The sequence below is a fragment of the Aphis gossypii genome, chromosome 2, assembly GCF_020184175.1.
Source record: "Aphis gossypii isolate Hap1 chromosome 2, ASM2018417v2, whole genome shotgun sequence".
NCBI lineage: Eukaryota > Metazoa > Arthropoda > Insecta > Hemiptera > Aphididae > Aphis > Aphis gossypii.
In genome coordinates, this window is record NC_065531.1 from 29,798,790 (window position 1) to 29,823,326 (window position 24,537).

The 24,537-nt window shown below is 28.2% G+C and overlaps 2 protein-coding genes across 4 annotated transcripts in view; one reads left to right on the top strand and one right to left on the bottom strand.

Annotated features, from left to right (window-relative positions):
- LOC114127367 (uncharacterized) overlaps positions 1-24,537 on the top strand; it is a 36,363-nt gene that overhangs the window by 10,071 nt on the left and 1,755 nt on the right. For 2 of the 3 annotated variants that reach the window (XM_027991588.2, XM_027991586.2), the window contains exons 2-16: positions 11,590-11,803; positions 11,858-12,056; positions 12,125-12,508; positions 13,064-13,202; positions 13,266-13,621; positions 13,684-14,204; positions 14,302-14,404; positions 14,734-14,955; positions 15,023-15,104; positions 15,160-15,369; positions 21,180-21,285; positions 21,371-21,599; positions 22,026-22,225; positions 22,890-23,060; positions 23,829-23,999. In XM_027991588.2, coding sequence (XP_027847389.2) covers positions 11,590-11,803; positions 11,858-12,056; positions 12,125-12,508; positions 13,064-13,202; positions 13,266-13,621; positions 13,684-14,204; positions 14,302-14,404; positions 14,734-14,955; positions 15,023-15,104; positions 15,160-15,369; positions 21,180-21,285; positions 21,371-21,599; positions 22,026-22,225; positions 22,890-23,060; positions 23,829-23,999 — 3,307 coding nt within the window. The remainder of the gene's footprint in view (positions 1-11,589; positions 11,804-11,857; positions 12,057-12,124; positions 12,509-13,063; positions 13,203-13,265; positions 13,622-13,683; positions 14,205-14,301; positions 14,405-14,733; positions 14,956-15,022; positions 15,105-15,159; positions 15,370-21,179; positions 21,286-21,370; positions 21,600-22,025; positions 22,226-22,889; positions 23,061-23,828; positions 24,000-24,537) is intronic. The other variant, XM_027991587.2, reaches the window with a different exon arrangement.
- On the bottom strand, positions 17,141-19,274 carry LOC114127368 (zinc finger protein 32-like). The gene is made up of 2 exons (XM_027991590.2): positions 19,134-19,274; positions 17,141-17,926 (listed from the first exon to the last, which is right to left on the bottom strand). Exons 1-2 carry the CDS (start codon positions 19,145-19,147, stop codon positions 17,359-17,361), a joined length of 582 nt encoding a protein of 193 aa, XP_027847391.2. The 5' UTR covers positions 19,148-19,274; the 3' UTR covers positions 17,141-17,358.

Here is a 24,537-nt window from a genome sequence, read left to right on the forward strand (position 1 = left end):
AGAGACGTGTTTAAGAAAGTTAGTTGAAGATTGCCCCCGTTGGCCTTTTGTGATGATGGCAGTTTTTACAAAGACATAAATCCATTTATAATTATTATTATAATATTACAAATATAATACACAGATAGTTTAGCCATATGGGTAATTATTATTTAAACTTACTATTATGACCCTAGATTATTCTCTAATCATTATAGAAATAAATATTTACTACATTCGTATATTGAACATTAAATATTGAATTTAGATATTTATACTTTTTTTATTGTTTTTATATTTTCTGAGCTACGAATTGATGCACATTTTTTCCATTACTTATTAGTTATTACAAATCAGTAAATATGTGTTTATAAGAAGAATATGTTGAAAATAACCTAGAAAACTATACACTTTACAGGTATAGGTCATACAGAACATTCACTTTAGAATTTAGATTGGTTTCTATTTATTATAATAGATATGATAGCAGTAATTACTAATTAGTAACATATACAGATGCAAGTGTAAACAATTCATGACAATAATGCGCTGATTTCAGTAATAACTGCAGATAATATTTATGCGTATTTACTACTGTATAGGTAAGCAGTATATAATTATACCAAATTATACTCTAGAGTCTAGAATATTAGATAACGATGTTGCCAATTTTATGGTGATTTTTTACGATAATATAATATAATAATGTTTAGGTATTGCGGTTACCGGTTATTACAGATATATATTTTTAATTTTTAAACGTATATTCTATTAATGGTTCTAACTTTTATATAGGTACAAAATAAACACTATATAGTACATAATATTATATGCAGCATAGGTATAGTATAAAGTTATTTTAAGTACACTCGATGTGTTTTTATTAGCTTAAATTAAATTAACTAATAACCGGTAATAACAAATCGGCTATATAGTTTATAATATAATACTTAGGTATAATACTTATAATACTTCATATTTATAAATTATTTTAAACTTCGTCATACGCAATTACTATATCAAGATTTAACTTGTATTAACTTATAAAAATTAACACTTTTATTATTTTATTTAGGTATTATTAAAATATAGTAATAAAATATTCTAAATAAAGTACAATGATGGCTAAAGAAATGTATGGGCACCTTTATAACTGTAATGAACCTGTGATGAATAATATAGCTTATACTTATATTAGTTAATATGATATGTTAAAATATTATAAATCCTACCTTTTGCAGCACTAGTTAGACTTGTAATCTTTGAGAAGGCCGTTTTATCGGATTAGATATTATGAGGCTATATCAAATAAACGAACAAATCTCGCTCAAAGACACCACATAATGCACTTGTATAGAATAAGACTACACGAAAACTGTTTCATCCGGAATCGTTTAAAACGGACGACAGATCACTAGATAAAGAAAAAAAACAATGTAAAAGTGATGACCGCGTTTTTCTATGAGACTAATAACGAATAACTGGTGAAGAAAAATATCGCTTGCGAGTCGCGAATTCACCGTATAAATATAATGGACCGTGGTCTCCGACGAATATGGCGGTTGGCGGTTTGCGAATTATAGTTACTATTACTGTGGTTAAGGTGACAAACTGTTTATTATGATTTATGGTTACCACGGTCGAAGAGAATAGGGATCACTATATTATTGTATTATGCAAATTGTTTATACATTGTCTTATGTCATGCTTCTACTATACCACAAGTCGTGTAGAGTTTATTATAATCAGTTTTTATACAAGAGGAAATTCGATAATGGTAAACATTGGAAACGTTTGATAACGAAAAAATTCAGACTGTGTTTGCTAAACGGTAAAGTAAACGTTTTCAAATATCGTAAACTCCACAATCCAGCGTTTGATCTGTTTGGTTCTAATAATCAAGATAGTGGTAAATTTTATTTATACTTTTACCACTATAAACAGTGGATTAAGACGGGTTCGCAATTACGTCGTCCGCCGTGTCGTGTTCCTTATATCGTATTCGTGTAGGTCGTTGTAAATTGTAATTATGATATTATTCACTAGCCATGATCTACTGTGAGTTGGACTGAGCTCAACTTTTGAACACGACACTACAGACGACTTAGCTGTGAATCCGACTTTATAGTGCTTTTATTTTATCGTTTATCGCGGAGAACTAATAGAATAACTCTTTATGTCTTATAATACTAGTAATAATATCTGCACTACAATTAGTATACCACACCTATTACGAATTTTAACTTTATAAACGTTTTAAACGTTGGCGTCCGTATTCTAAAACATAAATACTATCAAATTTCCTCTAGATAAAGTGTTACTAAAATTTTGTTACCTGCAGCTACGTGCCTAAATATTACATATATTATATTAAATATTCAAAATATGACACGGCGCGTGATGTACTGTGTATTAAAAACTCATGACTACTCATAAATGGGTATTTATAATGTGTCGCCCCAACAGGGTCGGTGGTAATGTTTTTTTTGCGTCCGTTAAATCATCTGATTCTTGTTCAAATAATTACTGTCTCGCCCCTATTCGCAATTGCATGACGACTTATGCAAAACGATGACATGCGGTATCAGCAAAACAAATCTTGTACTTATACCCGTTTATTTATGAGAACTTCACTTCCTGCTGTATATACCAAATGAAACGCTTCTCTTGTTTCCCAACTATATCAAGATGAAAGTGGTGTGTCAAGTTATGAGTTTATGACGTAGGAACACATCAGTAACTTATACACCTTATTCACAGGTTCGTCGTAGGTAGGTAGGTACTAGATAGATTGTACAACCGTTATTTAGAATTAACTATAGTTGCACAAAATTGAAAATTCTATGTGTAAATAAAGCCTATAATGGCTTGTAAGCTATAGGAAAAATCTAGATAAAGTATATATGTAATCGTCAAGTCCTGAAATCATACATGAAAAAATTGTCTTTAGACTTTATAAGTCGATAACAAACTATACTTCAAAAAATTTTTTAGAATTTAATCATAAAAATTAATTCAACATTATTTTTCATATAATTTTATAAAATGAATATTATTAATTGTCATCATAAAAATTGATATTTATAAAGGCGGAGTAAGTTGTATTGATGTGCAGACAATAACAATTAGCATCGGGGCCTCGAAAATACTGAATACCTACGTTTGTTTGTAATACGCTGTATAAATAATATGTTTGTTATTCAGTAAATTTTAGTTATATAGTACTTTGATTATTTTAAATACATAAGTTGCATTTATTTTTATTTAAATTGAACGAGTCGTACACTCTTATGAAATATATTCACTAGGATTTGAGAGGTCTCTAAATCCTAATATTCTTATATAATATTATAAATTCTTATAATGTTATTATTTATATTATCAATTAACACTATAGGCACTGTTCAGCATTTTACTATAGTCTGTAATATAAGGTATACATTATACATCATGTTGAACTTAAGCTATAAAAAATATTAAATGCAAGTTTATTTGTTTTGTTAAAAATTTACAGTCTATCTATAGACTGAAAAGTATCACAACATCAAATAAATTATTATATCATAAAAATTATGCTCTTCAAGGGAGTGATAAATTACTTCTCAGTGACCTCATAAATACACTACTGCCTACTGATCTATTTATATATATTATAATAAAGTTATTGAGGAACGAGATTATTTAGTAATAATCTTACATAAAACTTATTAATTTCCAATTTTTGTAAAATAGGCTGTATTTCGTGGAATAGTAAATAGTGAGATAATATAAAATACCAAGCAACTAAACCTATACAAAGAATACGTTTTTTAGTGAACATATTATACTAGACAGTACGTTGTGTTATTTTTTCTCCCGCTAAGAAAATTTAGGTTAAAAATAATAACAGAAAATAAAACATGTGAAATGGTATTTTTGACATTTAAAATAATAAAAATAACAGTGCAAGTGTTGACTGATTGATACATTTTTTCTCTATTCATAAATATTATAATATTAAATTTAAATGTATTTGAATCATGCATTTTATTTTATAATTTATACTACTACTGCTGCTATTGTTTCAGGATTGTAGATTAGCTAATTTAAAGTTTATAGGTTAAGAAGTCAAGTGATTGATTTGGCTACTTTAAGTATATTGGCCTAAAAAGTCTACATCACTGTAAAAACTTCAATGGTCCGCTCAAAATTTAAAATATTAAAAAAAAATCAAAAATGCGTAAGTGAATGCACTGAGTTGGATTATCGCATTTAAATATTAAAACAAAACAATACACACAGTACAGGATTTAAATATTTATATGCAATACTTAAAAATTACAATAATATATAATTATACAATAATGAGGTCAAACAATACAATAAGCATTAATTCTTAAATAAAGTCTAAGTACCTTAGTAGCTTATTAGTTTTATATTGTTGGTTTAATAGTTTTGCAGTTGATACCTATTTGCATTGATATTTTAGTTTTCTACTATATATATTAAATTTGTTGGTAAGTTTTCTTGAAGTTTCTAATGTGATATTTACAAGGATCATGTGAGAATAAAGTAAATCTAATGAATATAAAGTAGATATCCATCATGTATAGAGTAATATTTTATCTATTGAATTTAGATCATCGGTGGATTTGAATTCTTTAAACTTTTTATTTAATACACAAATGTCGAATTTCAAAGCTTAAATCAAAATATTTAATAAATACCCAAGTATATATATTATTTCTACAACTAATAGCAAAGGTATTATAATAGTACCTACCATATTTTATAAATTATAAACAAATAATGAGAAAATTATTGCGTTTTATAATTTAAATGTGATGTGCTGTTTTATTTTTTAAGGGTAGTAAAGGTATCACACATTTGAACTTAAATAGATTGAAAATAAAATATAGACTTTATATAATAATATTTATAGTTAAATCAGTACATAAATACTTCATAGTAAACGCAGATTTTAGTATTGCACAAATATACAAATTACATAATATTATATTATATTATATTGTATTGTACCTATTAATTGTGATGATGGTACAAAAATAAACCACTGAGCAGTCAATTATTATTTTATCGTGGATCGACAAAAAGAAAAAAACATGACCAAATTATGCCATTGTATCTATACATATAATTGCTATAAGTAAAAATATAATTAAAATGTAGGTAATTAATAAAAAAATTAACTATTTAGTATTTTATGGTAAAATTCATTATTCAATTATTGTATATACCTTAAAAACATTTAGGTACTCGTGCATAATTGTCGACTACTAATAATTTTTTTAGAATAATATCTGTAACATACGTTACCTAGCCGTTAGAAAATGTAACCCTAATTATGAATATTAACCTTTATTTAACATTTAACACATTTTGTAGGGTAGGGTTCTTTACTTCTTAGTAGGGAATATTTATACTATTTACAATAATGAGTCACCTTCTAGTAAGGGCGTATGACTATTATATACTAGCTATAATGTATAATTCCTAAATAATAAATAAAACCCCACTAGCCATTCAAACAAATTTATCTTGTGATCTATTATTTATACCCACATTAAAGATTAAACATATTATTACCTTTTGTAATATATCATAATAATTGATAAAAAACTAAATATTTATTTTAATTTTTACTCGTCATTTTTTTCACTTCTGTGTACAATTAGTATAAAATACATAATTATGTGCATATATCCTAATAATAAACATATACTAAAACCAACAAATTAATAAATACGTTTATATATATTTTCCAAAATATTGACTATTCCTTAGTTATGTGTTTAAGTTTAAACTCTGGAATTATACACACAGTTGTCTCCAATGACAATAATAAACAATTATTAATATACATACATTTATATTATATTGTACTATTTTTGTTCAATTTTATATTATTTTAATATTTTATTGCATATATCTTATACCTATTATTATTACGATTATAACTTTAAGTCAATTTCATGTTTTCATGTTATCAGAAAAGTATATGCTATGTTACTGTATTTTATTTTTTTAAGCTATTACTCATCATTTGTTACTACATAATTGTATTTAATTATTTGTTCTAAAATATTAAAAAATGTAGCAACGCTGTGTGTCACAATGATCCATATTTCCTATTATATTATGAAGTTTAGTTATTGTAGAACGCAGGTAATTGTGTTTATTGATTTTTTGTCTAGAACACTGATGCACTCTATTATTTATTTTATCATGTACCTATGATATATTTTAATATTATATGATATGATTTTTTTTTAAAAATCACTTCACATTTTAAAAATGATATCAATTATTATTATAACACAAACATTTAAAACATTTGCGAGTACCTGTGTGGCATTGTGACCTTTACTCTATTTTGACAAAAATAATAAAGCACCTAATTTAATTTAATTCCTATAACTTTTACTTATAAAGTTATGACTCTTAGGTGTAGAAACTTTAAAAAACTCTACATTTTCATCAAATCTGTGTTTTTGTGTCCTGCGCATAGCATAATTAGTAGGTAACAATTTCAGTTTGGGCCAAAAGCTTTGTAAAATTGATTCTCGTGTGTATGATTCTAATACAATTACTTTTTGTTGCACAATCATATATTATTTCGACTTTCTCAGGGAACAATATAATTGAAACCCGCCCAAGTCTTGAGAAAGTTGTCTAAAGGATTTGTTGGTGTCTAACACGCAACGAGTAAGTACCTATATAAGTACATACATGAGTATTGCCGTAGCGACAAATAATACATTAATACTTATACCAGTTATATATGTACGTTATACTACCTAAGGTACATCATGAATTGTGGTAATGAAATGTTTCATATAGCTATATTATATTCTATAATATAGATATATATTATGATGCTATTATGTGTGCGCTCGGGAAGCGTAAATAAATGCAAGTAAAAACCATACCTATACGTCCTACAAAGACATAAAGTATTTTCACTTTTTAGATCACTAAGAATAGTAAGCCTAAAAAAGGACTAAAAAAATCAAGATTTGTTATAGATGCTGAGTGAAATGAATAGCGATGAATGTATTGGTTTTTTTTTTAAAAAAAAAAAACATTTTTTTATCACATCACGTTTTGGAGAAAAAAGCTTCTATATTAAAATTTGGAGGAAGTTTCTGATAGCGAATTGGATTTGGTTGATACTTCGTGGGTAAAAGTAGAAAATTCCCAGAACTTCTCAAAACAATCAAGGGAAAATATTAATTTCAATTTGTCAAAAAAAATTTTAGTTCAAAAAGTACGGGAATTAAATTTTTAATAAAAGAGATTCCTTATAAGTTGGTTCTTATTACAGCAATTAAAAAATATAAACAAATATTGTGATTATTATTTTATAATATTTAATTTTATAAATTAATAGTTTAGAATAATAATCCTTAAATAGTTTTTATTTTTTAGACTCACCCACAAAAATGAGTTAACTATTTTGTAATTGTAAATTCACGAATTTGAAGAAACATAAACCATTCTCTTCTATCATTTGCCGTACACAATTACATTTTAAAATATTTACACGGTTGCACTAATTTAAAACTGTTTTTACTTACCACGGTTTACTCACTTTCTAAAAGTACCTAAACTTACATCGGCAATCAGTGACTTTTAACTTTTAATTTGGACATCATTAACAATATAATATAATAATATAATATTTTAATATTATATAGGTACGTACCTATATAATTGTTATAATAATCAAGGAGGAGTAGAGTCCGGACATCTTTCGATATCTATATAAGGTAGTGACTATAATATGACAGTAGAAATAAATAGGTAATAATAATATTAATAATGAATATTATACAAAAATAGTACACATAAAAGAAATCCATAGCTACGATATAATAATATATCGTAGGTATTATCTGTTCTTACCTATACAACTGCGGTCTTCCCGAAAGACTTTCGTATTGTTCGTATTATCATATACCTATTACACTGTACACACCACGGAAAAACGATGTATACACACAATGACATTTTAAAAGTATATTATTATAAATAATAAATAATAATAATTATTATTATTAATAACCCGCAGGCGATTATTTTTATTATTATTGTTTTCGCGGTACTATTTGCTATGTCGCGAACCATGGCTGCTGCCTTCGTATTCGGCCGGCGCGCGCGGGGTACCATTTTCGCCCGACATCTGTTACAGCGCGTCGCGGTCGGCCGTCGCCCGTCGGGTGTCGCCACTGTTAGTTTCTATTTTTGCGCGACTCCGTAAACACGTCGTCGCGGCGGCGGTGATAAGGAGAACAACTCAAACATTTTTGACAAACCATAATATTATAAATAAATATCGTTATCTGCGCGTTTCCGCATAATGTAATAAAAAAATATAATATTATTATAATGTTTGCGATATTAATGGACAGGGGGTACCCAGTACCTACATATGTTGCCAGTCCGCAGTCGTGATATTGTAAATTGTTATAATACTTCGCTTTTTTTATTTTTTTTTTCCTCCGAGTTCCGTACTAAATCGTTCGACGGTGACTCGAGTGTTTTTTTCTCTTCAACTTTATCTATTCGCAACGGTATCGCAGTGCTTTTTTACGAGTACCGACAATCGTTTGCGAACGTTCCGTCGCCGCCCGAAATTCCTTTCCGCGGATTCATCAAAAACGACACCAACTATCGACGGCCCGAATAAGTGTTTGCTTATTCGTAGTGCCCGTTCTACTGATCATTGGTTGTCGTCCGGTCCGATGCATCTGACCGCAGAATCTTAATGGTTCGTATATTTGGTTTTAAATCGTGATTACTGATTAGGTATTTTTGTAGGCATTGAATAATAAAAATTACTATAATAATTTCAAATATTTTAACTTTGTCGTCATCATCTTTATAATTTACCAGCTCTGTAGTTGATTTCCACTGTAGGTGGATGTGACAACAGTAATGCAGAAACTTATGCAGTAGCTTTTTAAACTCTTATTGTGTGTTAATGACTATTTGGTTCAAGGTTGACATTCAATAACTACCCACAACAAGACCCCCGTGACTAACATTTTATTATGTTTCTTTCATGTCTGGTGTGCCGTATTAACTAGTACCGAGGTCATGTGTAATTGTTTAAAATATATTTATTACATATCTCTTTTGAACATCGATTGGTTTATGTCATTCAGTGAATATTATATGTACCCACTAAACATAACCTAACCTTTATTAATAAAATTCACTTCAATTTGGTTAATATGATATAAAAAAACCTTATATTGTACCGTCTTATATAAAAGCAATTTGATTTTAAATGTAATCAAACCATAATTATGTTTGTAGACTAACCAACAGTGGTTATTAGTAGCGGGTCTTATTAAATTTTAAATGAATCAAAGTACCTAGGTACCTAAAGTTTTTTCAGTGCAATCAAAATAGGAATATTGATTTTGAGAACACTACACCAACATGGCTGTATGTCTCCATCTTACAAACACATAGTATAGAAAATTAGATGTCCTGAAGAATCCATTTCACTTTTTTATGATTAATATTACAGTGAATTTACCTACCTATTATTAAATTTAAGAGTAAGAATATCATTTAATTTTTCTTTGTTTTATTTTGCAGCAAGATAGGTAAATTCACTGTATTATTAATCATAAAAAAGTGAAATGGATTCTTTAGAACGTACAATTTCCTATGTTATGTGTTATAATGTATTGTTTGTAAAACTGGGACTATACATATGGGCGTTGCATCCTCTTAATTATATTAATTAGAATAGGTATGAGTAGAATTGCAGTTCACAATTTAGTATATAAATAATAGTAAATAGGTATTACTTAATAGATATTTATATAAAAAAAAAATACTCAATTATTGAGCATTTATTAATAGTAAGCTTGTGCATAAAGTATAGGTAGTAGGTGGAGCTACCAAAAAAGTTTTGAAAATTTTCTTACTGAAAATTCCAATAAATTAAATTAGGTGTAAAATGTTATATAATTTCTAAAGAAATTGAATATTTCTATTCTTGGTTAATATACCTAATGTAGTTTTCTTGTTACAGTTTTTAGAAGAAAAAATTAATTTTTATTAAATTGTGTATGCATTTGTAGGTATGTTGTTTATTATTTATGTATGAATAATTTTTAGATTTTTATTTACTATGAATACTCAATTTAACATGATATTAATCAACTTTATTTAAAAATAAGACATTCACGAAGAATTGTATTTATTATATTATATATACTTACAATTGAAAAATTACCTATTTTGCAATTTATATTTATCAGCTTGAAAATTATGTCAGTAATAGGTACTATGTAACAATATATTTGTATATTAATGGTCAAGTATAAGTTGAATGAAGGCTTATAATATATTTTGTTTGGTAGTATACATTTATTCATAATTTTCCAATCCCATTATTATTTATTAATCTACAAAAAAATGTTAAATCATTAGGTATGCCATTTTATAATCTATTTATTTTTCTGTTTAAACATTATTATCAAATATAATATAATATATGGATAGGGGTGTCTATAGAACATAACAATACACCTAATAGTATTACATCATATTCATAATATATCAAAGAATTTATATACCTGCTAGGTAATAGATTTTATTGTATACTTATGCCGGGTTGAATAAACAGTCTCTAAACATGCAAATTAATAGTGATTTTCATGAATTAGTGGCTCTTGATTGCTCCTTTAAATTAATTCAGTTTTTTTATGCTACTTTTCTCTATATTATAATTATACTGGATGGAATAATTATTATTATTATTTAACTATAGGTATATCACACCAGTATGAGTTTATTTAAGAATGTTATTTAAACCCATATTTACAGATGCTTTAAGGCTAAAATGTAATTCTAGTTCTTTAGTTATATTATTATTACCCAACCTATTGATCAGAGACCAGAGTATAACAATCTCTATACAAAATTAATAAGTAAAAATTAATGTTATATTAGGTAGGTGTATCCAGTGGTGCATATGAAATGATGCAGGAATAATTTTTACTATACCTATATTTATTTATTTATGTATAATCATTTTTACAAAAAGAGAATTTGATGTCCTCATGTGTCGTTTGGCAAAAACATGGCAAATTTGTGTTCTTCAGAGTCTATTTTTTGTTATTAGTTTCAATTTATCTAAACATAATTGCAAATAATAAAAAGTACCTATATTATGTATCATAATAATATATATAGTATAATTATGTTAAATATCTTAAATCTTCTTGATCATAAATAATTTAAGAATTTAGATTGGTAAATAATAACAACTATACATTTATACATTTAAAATCTTAATAATTTAAATTCTTCTAGTATATTCATTACAGTGTATTAAAATATGAGTATAAAATCTGTGTTTAACTGTAGGTCTTTGTGTATGTATTTCTGTCACCCTGTTGCAAGTCTGGCAACTGGCAAGCATCTGTTTTTGTTCACTAAATTTAAACATATACTGCTGCCAACCATTTGTCTTATACTGTTAAGAGTCCCAAATTCAATATATTAAAAATTAGTTCATGTTCTAATCTTTTTACAATTCCTTGTTGAATGCACTTAATTTTTTTTAAAACTTGGTGTTTTTTACAGATTCTATATTAGGTTTATCTTCTACCACATATTGCAGTGTTCTTCAAAAATCTGCAATGGTTGAGGTATTTGCTGCCAATCAAGGCGACTGCAATTCCAATAATTTGGAAGTGCTGGATGCCACCTTAAGTTCATATAGGAGCAATGCATCATCTCAAGATAATGCAGATTTCTTCCAAGATTATTCAGATTACCAATGGTTTGCCGATTATAGGTAAAATTCATGAATTTATTATAATTATTTAATTATTAAATTGTGTTCTTTTAGGTATCGTGATTCAGACAATTTTAACCATCACACAAGTATTCTATCATCCATATCAGAAAATTATAATATTCCATGTTATGAAGAAGTTTCCAGAGATTTGGATGTTAACTTGGCTCAAGTAGACATGGAACATCTTAAAACCGAAGACATACACAATATACTCAGCACATTGCCATCTATGTGTGGTCAAGATTTACAAGTATATATAAAATCAAACAGTGATTATTTAATATTACTTTGTTTATTAAATAACTGATTTTTTTTCAGAATGTATCAACTGAATCATTTTGTAAAAATAAACAGCTATTCTCCCCTGTAAAAGAACAATCACCAAATCCATTCATAACATTTAGCACGGATTCATTAGACTGTAGTGATGATATGTTAATCACATGTAAGGCTAATAACAAACATAATTATACAATTGCTTTTGAAGAACCAACCATGGGTGTTTCGGAAGAATTTCAAAATAGTGAAGCTATGAGTACAGGAGAGAGCCGTAATACTGGTTCAGGTGAAGCATGGTCAAGTGATGGTAGTGTTCCAGTCAATGTTCCAATGATATCTTCAGATACTACTTTTACCACGTGGAATAAGTTAAAAAAATGTACCACTTCAGCGACCACCAATTGCACTCAACAACATAAAGAGGTATTAATTATATTTATATAAATATATTATTAATAAAATAAAACAACATTTTATTAAATTAAATTGGATATTAAAACTATCTTAAAATAATAAAATTTCATTTTTATTTGTAATATCAATATTAATAAAATCTAATCTAACTTACCAAATTTTTCTGCAAAGTTTCTTATAAGTACATAGAGCTAGCACCAGAGTATTATACATTTTTTTTAGGGAGAAGAGATATAATTAGCATTATAATATATGCTGATTGATAATTTGAGAAATTAATACAATTATCTCTGAATTAGGAATAAAAATTCTCTAGGAAGGCCACAGGTCAGTTTTCAAATAATTGATTTTCAAAAACGTTTAAAATATTATTAAATATTTAATTATAAATGTATAGTTAGGTACTTATGTAAACCAAGCTACATGTTGTCTATTGTTAATGTTTAAAACTTTAAAATAAATATTGAATAAAATAAAATTTACATTTTTATACCCTATAAATTTAGCACTGTAGTGTGTACTTAATATATTGGTATTTATTACCTTTTTTTTTATTTTTTAAAGCATACAAGTTTATCATCAAGTGTGAATGAAAAGACCCAAAGTTTACCCGACCTTATGCCATTACGACTATTATGGTTAAAGCAAAAGAAAAGTCATTATGATTATCTAGTCAAATCTACACAATCTGAAGGAGGAAATGGTAATATTTTATAAGCTTTTATTGAATAATTATAAGAAATTTTTATTATTTATTTATTTATAGAAGGTAGAGCTAAGTTGTACGATGTATCTGGTATTAAAGATCAAACCGATAGTGCTAAATTCAGCCTTGTCAAAATGTTTATTAGTCAAAAGAAAAACCGTCAGTCAGATGGCAGCTTAGTTATTAGTGATAATGATGCTACTGTTGAAGTAACTGAACCTAGTAAAAATGATTTGGAAGATAGTCTGATGTGTGAAAATGAAAAAACTGAAAGTATCAAACGTGTAAGTAACAATAATGGGTCCAACAATTCATCTATTATACCTAGCAAGCATTTATGGAAGGGTTCTAGTTTAAATAAAAGTATGCAAACTTCATCATTAGACGGAATAAGCAGCCCAAAACCAGAAACCAAGGTATGCACAAATTTTAAATAAATATTATTATTTATTTTTATTTTGTTTTTATTTTGTTATAGTGTAAGAATAGTCCTGTTTATGTGATGTTTCCTAGTTATACATTACCAGATCTCTCATTCCTGCAGAATCCCAAAGCTGCATTGGATATAAACAATGTATTTCTTGTACCTCAAAAATTTTCACCTATGCCATCTCCTGAAGTTGAAAGCAAAAAACTTAACACTACACCTGTACATGAACCATCATCGGCAGAAAATTCATTTGATTTAAAATCAGTCTGTGCTAAAGGATTTGACCATGTTAGTGATTGGGATTCACTGGCTTTGTTATTACCACGAAATGTGTCTATAGCTTTATCCAAAACTCCCGAGCTTAAGGATCGTTTCAAACATATTGATTTTGATATTAAAGAACCATCATTTTGCCAAATGGCATTTAAACCCGTTGATAAAAAAGATAACATGTTCGTTTATCAATATGATGATTTGAGTCAACATCAAAAACCACCAGTAGGTCGAGTTAACTCAAAGATTCCAATTAAAAATGAACAGAAAAGACCTATACATGAAGTGCCAAAAAGGTAAATTCCATGCAATTTATTATTAATCTATGTATTGTATTTTTTTTGTTAAATTAAATAACAGCTTGATGATAACTAAAAATATTTTTTTTTATAGATTTAGTATGTACGATATGAAGTCAGAAACAATTCAAGAACAACAAAACAAGAGGCGTTCTCTTCCATCACAGTTGACTATAATTCCTAATATCACTCCTATTGTAAGTAACAAAATAATATAGCCTATAATAAAAGATCAATTTTTAGATTCTGAGCTAAAAGACAAATGTATTGGTTTTACAATTATATGTACATACTTTTATACACCTATAAAAGTAGTCTACTTTTCCAAATGTAATAAATGCGAATTGCATAACAATGAATTATAATAACTAGTTAAATTTAAGATTTCTGCATCAGAATATTCAGATTAATATTATACATAGATATTTTTAATAAAAAATGAATTTTGAGTTGTTTGTCTTAAACCTTAAACTATGTACAAATAATTCTAATTTCAAAACAAAAATAACTAAATTACTTTTTTAAGGTTGGTTCTGATGTTGGCACTTCTGAAGATGAAGGAGTTGAATGTTCAGGAAGTAACTGTGACAGTCCTAATCCATGTGTTGATGAAGCTAAACGATTAGACTCATTATTAAGACAAAATAAACAATCTCGTGTTAATTTAAAAGCACAAGTCAATAAATATTTAAACCGTGCCAGTGGTCATCATACTCCACCAAATTCACCAAATCAAATAACTATTCAGGTAATATTACCTTTTTATGCAATATTCAATATTAAAATATTATATTTATTGTAACTTATAATTTTAGGCAAAGAAAGGAAGTGATAACATTGATAGATATGAAGGATGTGAAATAAATAAACTGACAGATTCTATAACACACAAAAAAGGTAAATTTTATTAGAAACTTTTTTCTTATAATTTTATATAATTTGTTTTTTGTAGACCTAGTAAGAAATTGTTGTTTTGGTGCTGAGAAAATTACATTTTGTCTGGACAATGACTATACAGAAGATTTGCATTCAATTGTCCTGGATGTTCTTTGTCCAGCTCTGTATGCATTGTTCAGTGAAAATCTTAAATCCGTTTTAGAAACATCTTTTGGTTCTGTTAATAACTCTGTATGGCAAGTAATAGAAGCTTCATCTCAACAAGGTTAGTAAATTTTTATTAATAGGGCGTTTCACCCACATGTGGTGTCTCCGTCTTCCACCCATACGATTAGTAAATTTTCATTCACTAGTTTTAATAGTGTGCATTTAGTTTTGATATTAGAGTGAATTGACCTATTATCAATCTTCTAGGTAAGAACATTAAGTGTTCTCTTGTTGGTTTTTTTACTATATTTTGATTTTTTAGTGAGTTATGAGTATGGAAAATATTAAATATTTGAAAATGAGTTAGCCATCTCTCAATATTTTAGGACAATTTAAAGTATTTTTAGGCTTTTAAAATGATGAAAAAAGAAATATTATTCAAGTGTCAAGAAAAATTTCGTAATAAAATATAATTACAGTGAAATTGAAATACAACTTAATTTTTCAATATTCCTCTATGCTTAGGAAATATATAGATTTCCATTTATTTTATTGATTAAAATTAGTTCCTTAAATAAGAAGATATTTTAGTACCAACTACTTACCAATCTTTGATGGTGGTTAGAAATATTATCTTAAACATTTCATAAACAGACTGATCTATAAGAAAATTGCTTCTTGCCAATATAATGTATAATATCTAATTGTTTCAATACATTTATACGTTTTTTGGTATATTTACATTCCACGTTTTTATATTCTCCTGCGTACCTGTGTACATAGTTTATACCCGACCTATGTCGTGAACACTTAATTGGGTATTCGAGAGCCTATTCTTATCCTTTCTCCTATAATTGTACAACTATGGTCGGAAACCTAGATAATAATATTTCCAGTCAGTAATAAACACATGGCACATACAAGACATAATCATATGTTCTATGCTGCATAATTTTAAATTTATATAAGTCATTGATGAAAAGTTATAAAAATATTGTTCTTTTTTTTATTTTAATTCATTTACATATTACAATAATATTTTTTAATGCCAAATAATTATTTTTTTGAGAACTCAAGACAGTGTCTTGTATAAAAAAACTATTTATTTGATTTAATACTATTTTATGCTCTTCAGCATCTGTAGAACGTATTTTCTATTGATGTAGCTTTTGAAATATTAGTATTTTTAAAAAGAAACTAGACGTTAAAGTTAAATACTAAATAATAAAATTATAAGCTTCAAAATATGATGCATGGCGTTATATACAATGTACGATATCAATTAAATTCAATCTGCCTATTATTATTATACATTGGCTGTGTTGTAACTTATAATACTTTATAACATTATACTAAAATTATTTTGATTATTATACAATGAAACTTCCATTTAATGAATTATTTTTTAGAACCATGACCTTCATTATTAATCATGTGTTAATTCTGTTTAACGAATTCTTCTGTATAAAACGAATTTTTTTTTGTTCCCAATGAGCCTTTGTTAACTAAAAGTTTTGGTGTACCTATTACTTTCAGTTTACGTATAACCAGCATTGCTATGGAGATAACAGTATTTTTATGAATAATAAATATACGTACTATTTATTGTTCAAAAACATAACTACTTCTAAATGTATTTTTATATTCTAGTTCTGTAAATACCATTTCAAGTTATGGTGAAATGCGGGTGTTGACGTTTTTCTTAAAATTAGAACAATTAAAACCAAGTGTATACATGTAAAACAAACAAATGTATATTTTTAATTAATACTTCGAGATAAATGTAAATTTAACTTTGTTTACTTGTTCGTGGCGTAGGACAAAAAGTATTCAAGTGTAATATACAAATAAAAATATAAATAATACTCAAATAACTGTTCAGAGTTCGTGACACCTGTTCGCAGAATAACATAAAAATAATATATAATGATCATAGAATCTATAATAGGATACGCTTTATGCATAATATTATTCTTAAATTATATATTATTTGAACGATTCTTAAACTTTTCTCCGGACCTTCGGGAGTGAGACGTGCGCCGTGATCTGTTGATATAATTATTATAATAATAGTGATTAAGACGATGACCAATCGACCGCGATCCTTTTATTGGCGCTGAGGTGATGCCGGAAGAACCGGTACCGGTGGCAAAGGACCGCAAGAGACGGATACTCTGTGTTTCTTTTGATGCCTGACCAACTGGTATTGTTGGCAGTACGACATCCTGCATTCGTCGCACGCGTACGGTTTGTCGACGTCGTGAACGCGCTTGTGAGTGGCCAGGTTACCCATCTGCGTGAACTGCCGGCCGCAGATGTCGCACACGAACGGCGTGTGGCCAGAGTGGACGCCGCGGACGTGCGTACGCAGGTTACCCACCTGTGCGAACGACCTGCGGCACACCGCGCACGTGTACGGCTTTTCGCCCGTATGCACTCGGACGTGGTTCACCAGGTTGCTAACGTGCCGGAACCGTTTGCAGCACATTTGGCATTTGCGTTTGTCCGTCGCCAAATGCTGGGCCATGAACCTCTTGGTAGGAAACATCCGCGCGCACTTGTCGCATTCAAAATCCTCAGCGCACTCCAAACTCCCCTGCCTGGTGACCGACCGTCGCCGTTCCGGTGGTTGTACTGGTCGCTGCAAACGTTGTTGTGATTCGGGTTGTTGTGCCCTGCGAATGACGAAACGATCGTTTGATTTCCATCCCCGAATTAGTGGTGGTGGTGGTGGTGGTGGTGATCATTGGTGGCTGCAGATGCAGGATTTTTTCGTGGGGAAGGATCATGATCCGTTAACACAAAGGGGGTTTTATGGCCCCCGTTTAATAATTTAAAAAAACAAAATAATTTAATAATAATGATTTATGCGACATATTATCATATTATTATAAAACTTACATAATTGTTTTTTTTTTTTTTGGCTTTAAGTTTTAAAAATCTAGTAACTACTTATCTAATATTTATATTCCTGACAACTCAGTCTATAACACATAATATTTATAGAGCTAATAATTTTTCATTTTCTAATAAAGGATAATAAGTGATGAGTCTTGACTATTGACCGTAAAATATAATTGTTGACTCTTTTTAATACTTTAAAATAACCATTTGAAAAATTACCTTTCTATTTTAGTTAGGTACATCAATTTAATACAAGTTCTTTACTTTGGTATTTAAGTTTTAGAGTCCCATTTACAAAATATAGGGGGGTACCGAAGCACACAGCATCCGCCTATGAAGACGATCCTGCATCTAACGAGGATTTATTATTTATGACTATTGATTATTAAGCATACATTTTTTACTACCTACTAAAAATATTCTTAAATAATTAGTAAAATATAATTTAAATGAGTACTGCTAGCATTTATATCTTCATTATGAATTTAAATCTTATATATCCCAATTAAAAAATCAATTGTTAGCTACAAGTATTTGTTCGTTCTTTTTTTTATATCAAAATTAATAAATGTACAATAGTATAAGTTTAATAATACAAAAAACAAACATATATTAAATTAAATATATTTTGTCTACTTTCGCAAAACGGTTGTCTTATAACTCAAATGGTAGAGTAGTAGATACTTAAAGTACCAAACGCTAAAGTAAAAAGTTTAACACGAATGATCAGTAACTTTAACAACTATATATTTTAATAAATATAAAAATGAACATGTTATCGGTCAAACACACTTTTTTCAATTTAATAATTTATTAAATAAAAGTGAATTTTTAAAATTTTAAAATCTAAAAAAATTGAGGATTACAAAATAAATATATAATTGTTAAATTAGTTAAAAATCGTAGAATTGACCTTAAAATATAGAGTAGTAAAATAATAATATCCTTGTTAGTGTACGGAAATATTAGAAAACTTACTGGCCATTGGACATCTTGATCTAACGTGGTAATTGTTTGAAAAATTTCAAACATGAAACAATTATGCCATCCTGAAGAAGTGGAATGTCGACTCAGGCTTAGTTTCGCCCGCTAGGTGAAACTCTTATGAGACAATGAGACTATAATTGAATGAACAAATGAGGACATTTGGTTTAAATTTATGATGGTCAGCGGATAGAGGATCATGCTCAGCTGTTTATCAGTAATTACAAGTTTATTAAACTTTGCCCCCTATTGCAACCGATTTTATTTTATCGTCTTTATCATTATAATAATAAACTATTACATCTTCCCTTCGATTTTTTTTCTATTTTTGTCTCCAGTCTATTGGTAATCATCAGGATGTTTTAAGATAATACTATTAATTAGATTATTGCGGATAGCGCTGTCTTTTGGTAGAGTAATGCAATTATAATATTATGTTATTAATTTATTACTATTATTGTTCGATGTCAAAAATGCTAAATTATCGTTCGTTATCGAGTAAAGTGTAATACATTTATAATTTGTAATCAGTCACTAAATAACAGACAGGTTAGGTTTTGTTATCCTATAATAGTTGATAGATGAATTTTATCCTGATCTCAATATTTTTAATCACGGAATAAGATAAATATCTTAGTTAATATAATTATATCAGTCAGTGTTTTTATTAATATTTGTTTTCTATTTGTTTTTAATATAAAATAAAAAATAAAAATAATTCTTGTTCTTATTTTCAACAGAAAACAAACAAAAATTGTAATTGTTGACTCAAGATATTATTAATCTAACTTTTATAATCGCCCAAAAAGTAGAATGTATAGCTTAAATTATTAGTTATTTGGTATTTACTGTTATCTCATACCTCTATACGATCCATAATTCGTTATTTTTACGTAAAAATATAATATCGATACACCCATATAATATCAATCATACATGATGTTTTTACCCGCATTTTATTAATTCCATTATGATATTTTATATTGTCAATTACCTACAGCGATTTCGTATTATGTAATATCAAATAGTTAAATTTAGAGTTATATAGTATGTATCTACTATCTACTATAGATAGTAGAAATACAATATTATGAACTATGATTTTTTTATTAAATTATTATTTGTGCATTTACGTTCAAAAATTTTCTTAACTTCATAAGTTATTAATCTAAATAACTGTATAATAAAATAAATTAAAACTATTATTTAATAATTAATGAACTAATGACATGGAAAATACATTATCGCCAGTGTTTATTGATACAACCAAAAACGGTTGATGATAGAGATGTGAATTATGAGGAAACTTGGTTTTAATTGTTTTAAGCGATTAATTAATATTTTTATGTATACTATTAGGTACTATTATTAGTATAGCTAATTGTTATTGAATAATATACAATATATTATATTATATTTTTTAAATCTTATTTATGGCTATTTATATGTACATAATATGTTAGATTTTTTTAAATTTATTATAAATTTTAAATTAATATTTCGTCATATCAATTGTTGCAATATATTTGCATTGTTTTATTTCTAAACACGTTGGCAATTTGACATAAAGTATAGGTATAATGGTATAATAGCCAATAGGTATATATAAAAAAAAATCACTTTTTTCTCACTAAAATACTAATTGACAAGTGTAACAAATCTTAAGGTGTATGATGCAACGTAGTCAACATGGCTACAACATGGGATGGCAAAACCTGTGTTAGTTCTCCATCTTACATACGCATTAACGTTAAATATATTTAATATAAATACAACTCATATTTCTAATTTCTGGTGAAATAATAATAGGCTGTCCTCGTTCCAAAAGCTCAATTAGGCTTGTAACGTTCATGTGTACATTGCACATAGAAGATCATTTTATTTTAAAACTTCTAATATAAAAAAAATTTCATATGTTGGGTGTATAAAAATATTATTTATAGTACATGCATACAATATTACAACTGTGATTTGAAGTGTAAATGATTTTGGGTTATCTAATTTATACTTATCCATTTATAAATTAATTATTTGTTTCAGGTGTTCTTTCTTCGGCGCTCAATGAACTGACGGCAAAGGTCAACAATGAACTGGCACTCAACGAGGGTGTAATGAAGTTCAATGCATTTATTTTCGGCCTCTTAAAGTGAGCATCGTTAAAACCTAAAAACAATATATATTAACGGTAGAAAAAATATTTTTTTATAATTGTAATAATATATCTGTTTTAGTGTTGGGGGCTTGGACGCTTGGCTGAGCTATATGAGAACCCGTGAATCTATATGGCAAAAATACTATAACCGGAACGCGCTATTTGTCCGTGCAAATTTTGGGTGCACCTTGCACAGGGATCTCGTGGATCGTTTGATTGCTTCCGCTAAACCTTTGGCTAAATACAGGCCCGCTTTCGATCCACTGTACGAATGTCGCAAGCTCCACGAAAGCTTATCCAATATAAATGTAAGTGTTTTCTGTCAACTAATTTTCATATAATTTTATCGTATATTATATTTCATTTTATCGTGAACCAACGCGGTTTTGTAAACATTTTCAGTAAATAAAATTTCGGTAATTTATCATAATTATTTATGAAATAGCGTTTTGTTCATATGGTTTTAAACATGTTATTAACTTATTTTAATCGTTTTTGTTTTTTTCCCAAAGTTGAACTTAAATGATTCCACTCAACACTATTGTTGAGAAAAAAATCTATACCAATAAGTTTACTTCAAATATGTTCTCTAATAATATTAATAATATACTATTGTTGGTACGCGATAAAAACAGAAAATATTACTGAATTGCTTTTAGTATATACAAGCACTGTATTATGTATATTATTGTTTTGTGAATGACGATCGTGTTTTTTTTTTCAAAAATAAACAGAACCGGACGTCGTGGTTGTTGAAAAAAACCGCTCGAACGTTAGAAAATGAAACTTCCAGGCCCCGGTCGTACGTCGATTCGGCTGCTAAAACAACGGTAGACGTGGCGGGTACAGCTAGCAAACGTTGGAGCGGCGTGCACATGGGCTCTAAGCTGGCCACGGCCTTCGAAAGGTTGGACAATATTGACGAGAGGATCCAGTAAGTGTAGTGTATATTATATTAAAATATTAAGTATAATAATAACTAATAGATATTATGTAATACTAAGAAAGTACGAGTATAGCATTTTATATTTTTATGACAAGTTAAGTTTTAAATTTTACGTCAGAACCCCATTGTAAGTTGTTGAGTGAATACGTATTTTTAATACACCAACAATAATAATACAAATTTAACTGTGCTATAAAGTTGTTTATTTTATATTTTAATCATAGATAATAAAGATATGGATAGGCCACGCCTATGTTTAATATATTTGAGGCCGCGTGCCTGGAGTTGAAGGCAATTGAGGCGTTTTTATAATGATATAATTGATACTCTATATAGGTATACTTGTTTGGCCTCAACTGAACCCCTTAAATACCGCTGATAAGACCGATATGTCCTATCCATATCTTTATTATCTATGATTTTAATAGTTCAAATTTGAAAATGATTAAAAAATAGATTTCAAAACGATTTTTAACTTTTTATAGCTCTATGTATAATAGTAATAACACAATTCACTGTAAGCTCAATGACGCACAATGTAAGGGAGAGGATCAATGATTTGATTATTAGATGTTTTAAGTTTTTTCTTTTCTCTCTCATCTCTTATATGATTCGACTTGCATAATTTATACAATTGATATGTTCGTAACAGACCGGAAGCAGCCGAGCCTTGCCACAGTAGCAGTGACACCCCCAAGGAGACGCCTGTGAAAGGACAGCGGTTCAGACGACTTCAGATGAAATGGGAGCTGCTTAGCACCAAAGATCTGACGTTGGACACCCCTGATTTTGATGGACCTCGGGGCGAATCGGCGAGCTCTAGGTATTTATATTGTAACACATTTTTCAACTGCTACCAATGTACTTATTTTTAGTGTTATCTACTTATTGATTATGATATAGAAAATAGATATACCTTGGTGATCTATTTGACGTGCTACACTGACGTTTGGAAAATCGTTTGATATTTTCATAACGTTTGAATAGTATAACTATTAACTGTGTTTTTGAGGAACTCATTGTTGTTCACACGCAAATAAAATTTTTTATTCAATACTTAAAAATCTATATTTTTGCACAAAAGCTTGCGTAAAATAATATATTGTTTATTTTTTCTCTCTGGTCAAGTTTAATATAAACAAAATACAAAATAATTTTTTTTAATATTTTTAAGAGTACCTATATTCTTAGAGTAAAATCGCCAATCACATAAATTAAAGAGAGTAATGTTTTTGAGGATATTACATGTCTATTTGCATTGTGTAAAAATCATTAAATGACCATTGAAATTGTATTTTTATGTTGAGTATAAAGTAAAAATAGTGAAATAATAATACAATTTAAATCATGTCAAATCATAAGAATTGATTTTACGTGAATGTTTTTTATATATTATGTATGTTAATTGTGGGTCTAAAAGAAAACATAAATATTGCGATGTAGGAGTGCTGAACCAATACAACATTATAACTTAAAAAGCATATATTTTATATATATATATATATATACGCTTTAAAAGTAGTTGTCAAACAGATCACCGCTTTATGTTAAAAGAAATTTTTAATCGAATCACCAATTTCGCCCTATACAGGAGAGCTGCCGTTAAGTCACGTATACCACGGCCAGTTCTATCGCCGGTCCAACAACCTAGTCCCGATGCGTTCGGCAACAGTAAGCGTCCGATGACCGCTACTTACAGAGCCGATTCCCCGACTTCGCCGTCTGGCAATACCAACAACAAAATCGAACATACTTCCACCAGGTCGGTGTACGCCACTATTATATACTTGCCCACTATGGCACTGTATAACGTACATTACTTATTTGGTGATTTCAAACTGTACGATGGAAGTGGGGAGGGATTACGTAAAACACAAAATAATGATCATAATATAATTGTTTTATTACTTATAAATATAGGTATTTAAAACAATAGAATACCCTTACCTGGTTTGATTCAAAAATATATTATTATTTGCCTGAAATAATGCTGTAACACTCATTATAATATTATAAATTAATATGTTTTAAAATGTTGAAAGTTGAATCAATTTACATAAGCATAATATATTTGTAGGTATACAAATTTTATAATTTTAACCTTTATCCGACGCCTACAGTCTGTACATCGCTTCTCTTCAAATGGTATTAAAAAATCTAAATAATTGAAAAAAAAGTCCTCAAGTATATTATTTTAAAAGTACCAATAATAATCAGTATTAGAATAAATAAATTATTATAAAGGTAAAACGGCGTTGTGCATCATGCTCTCGCTATAAATCCTTATGTATTTAATTGTG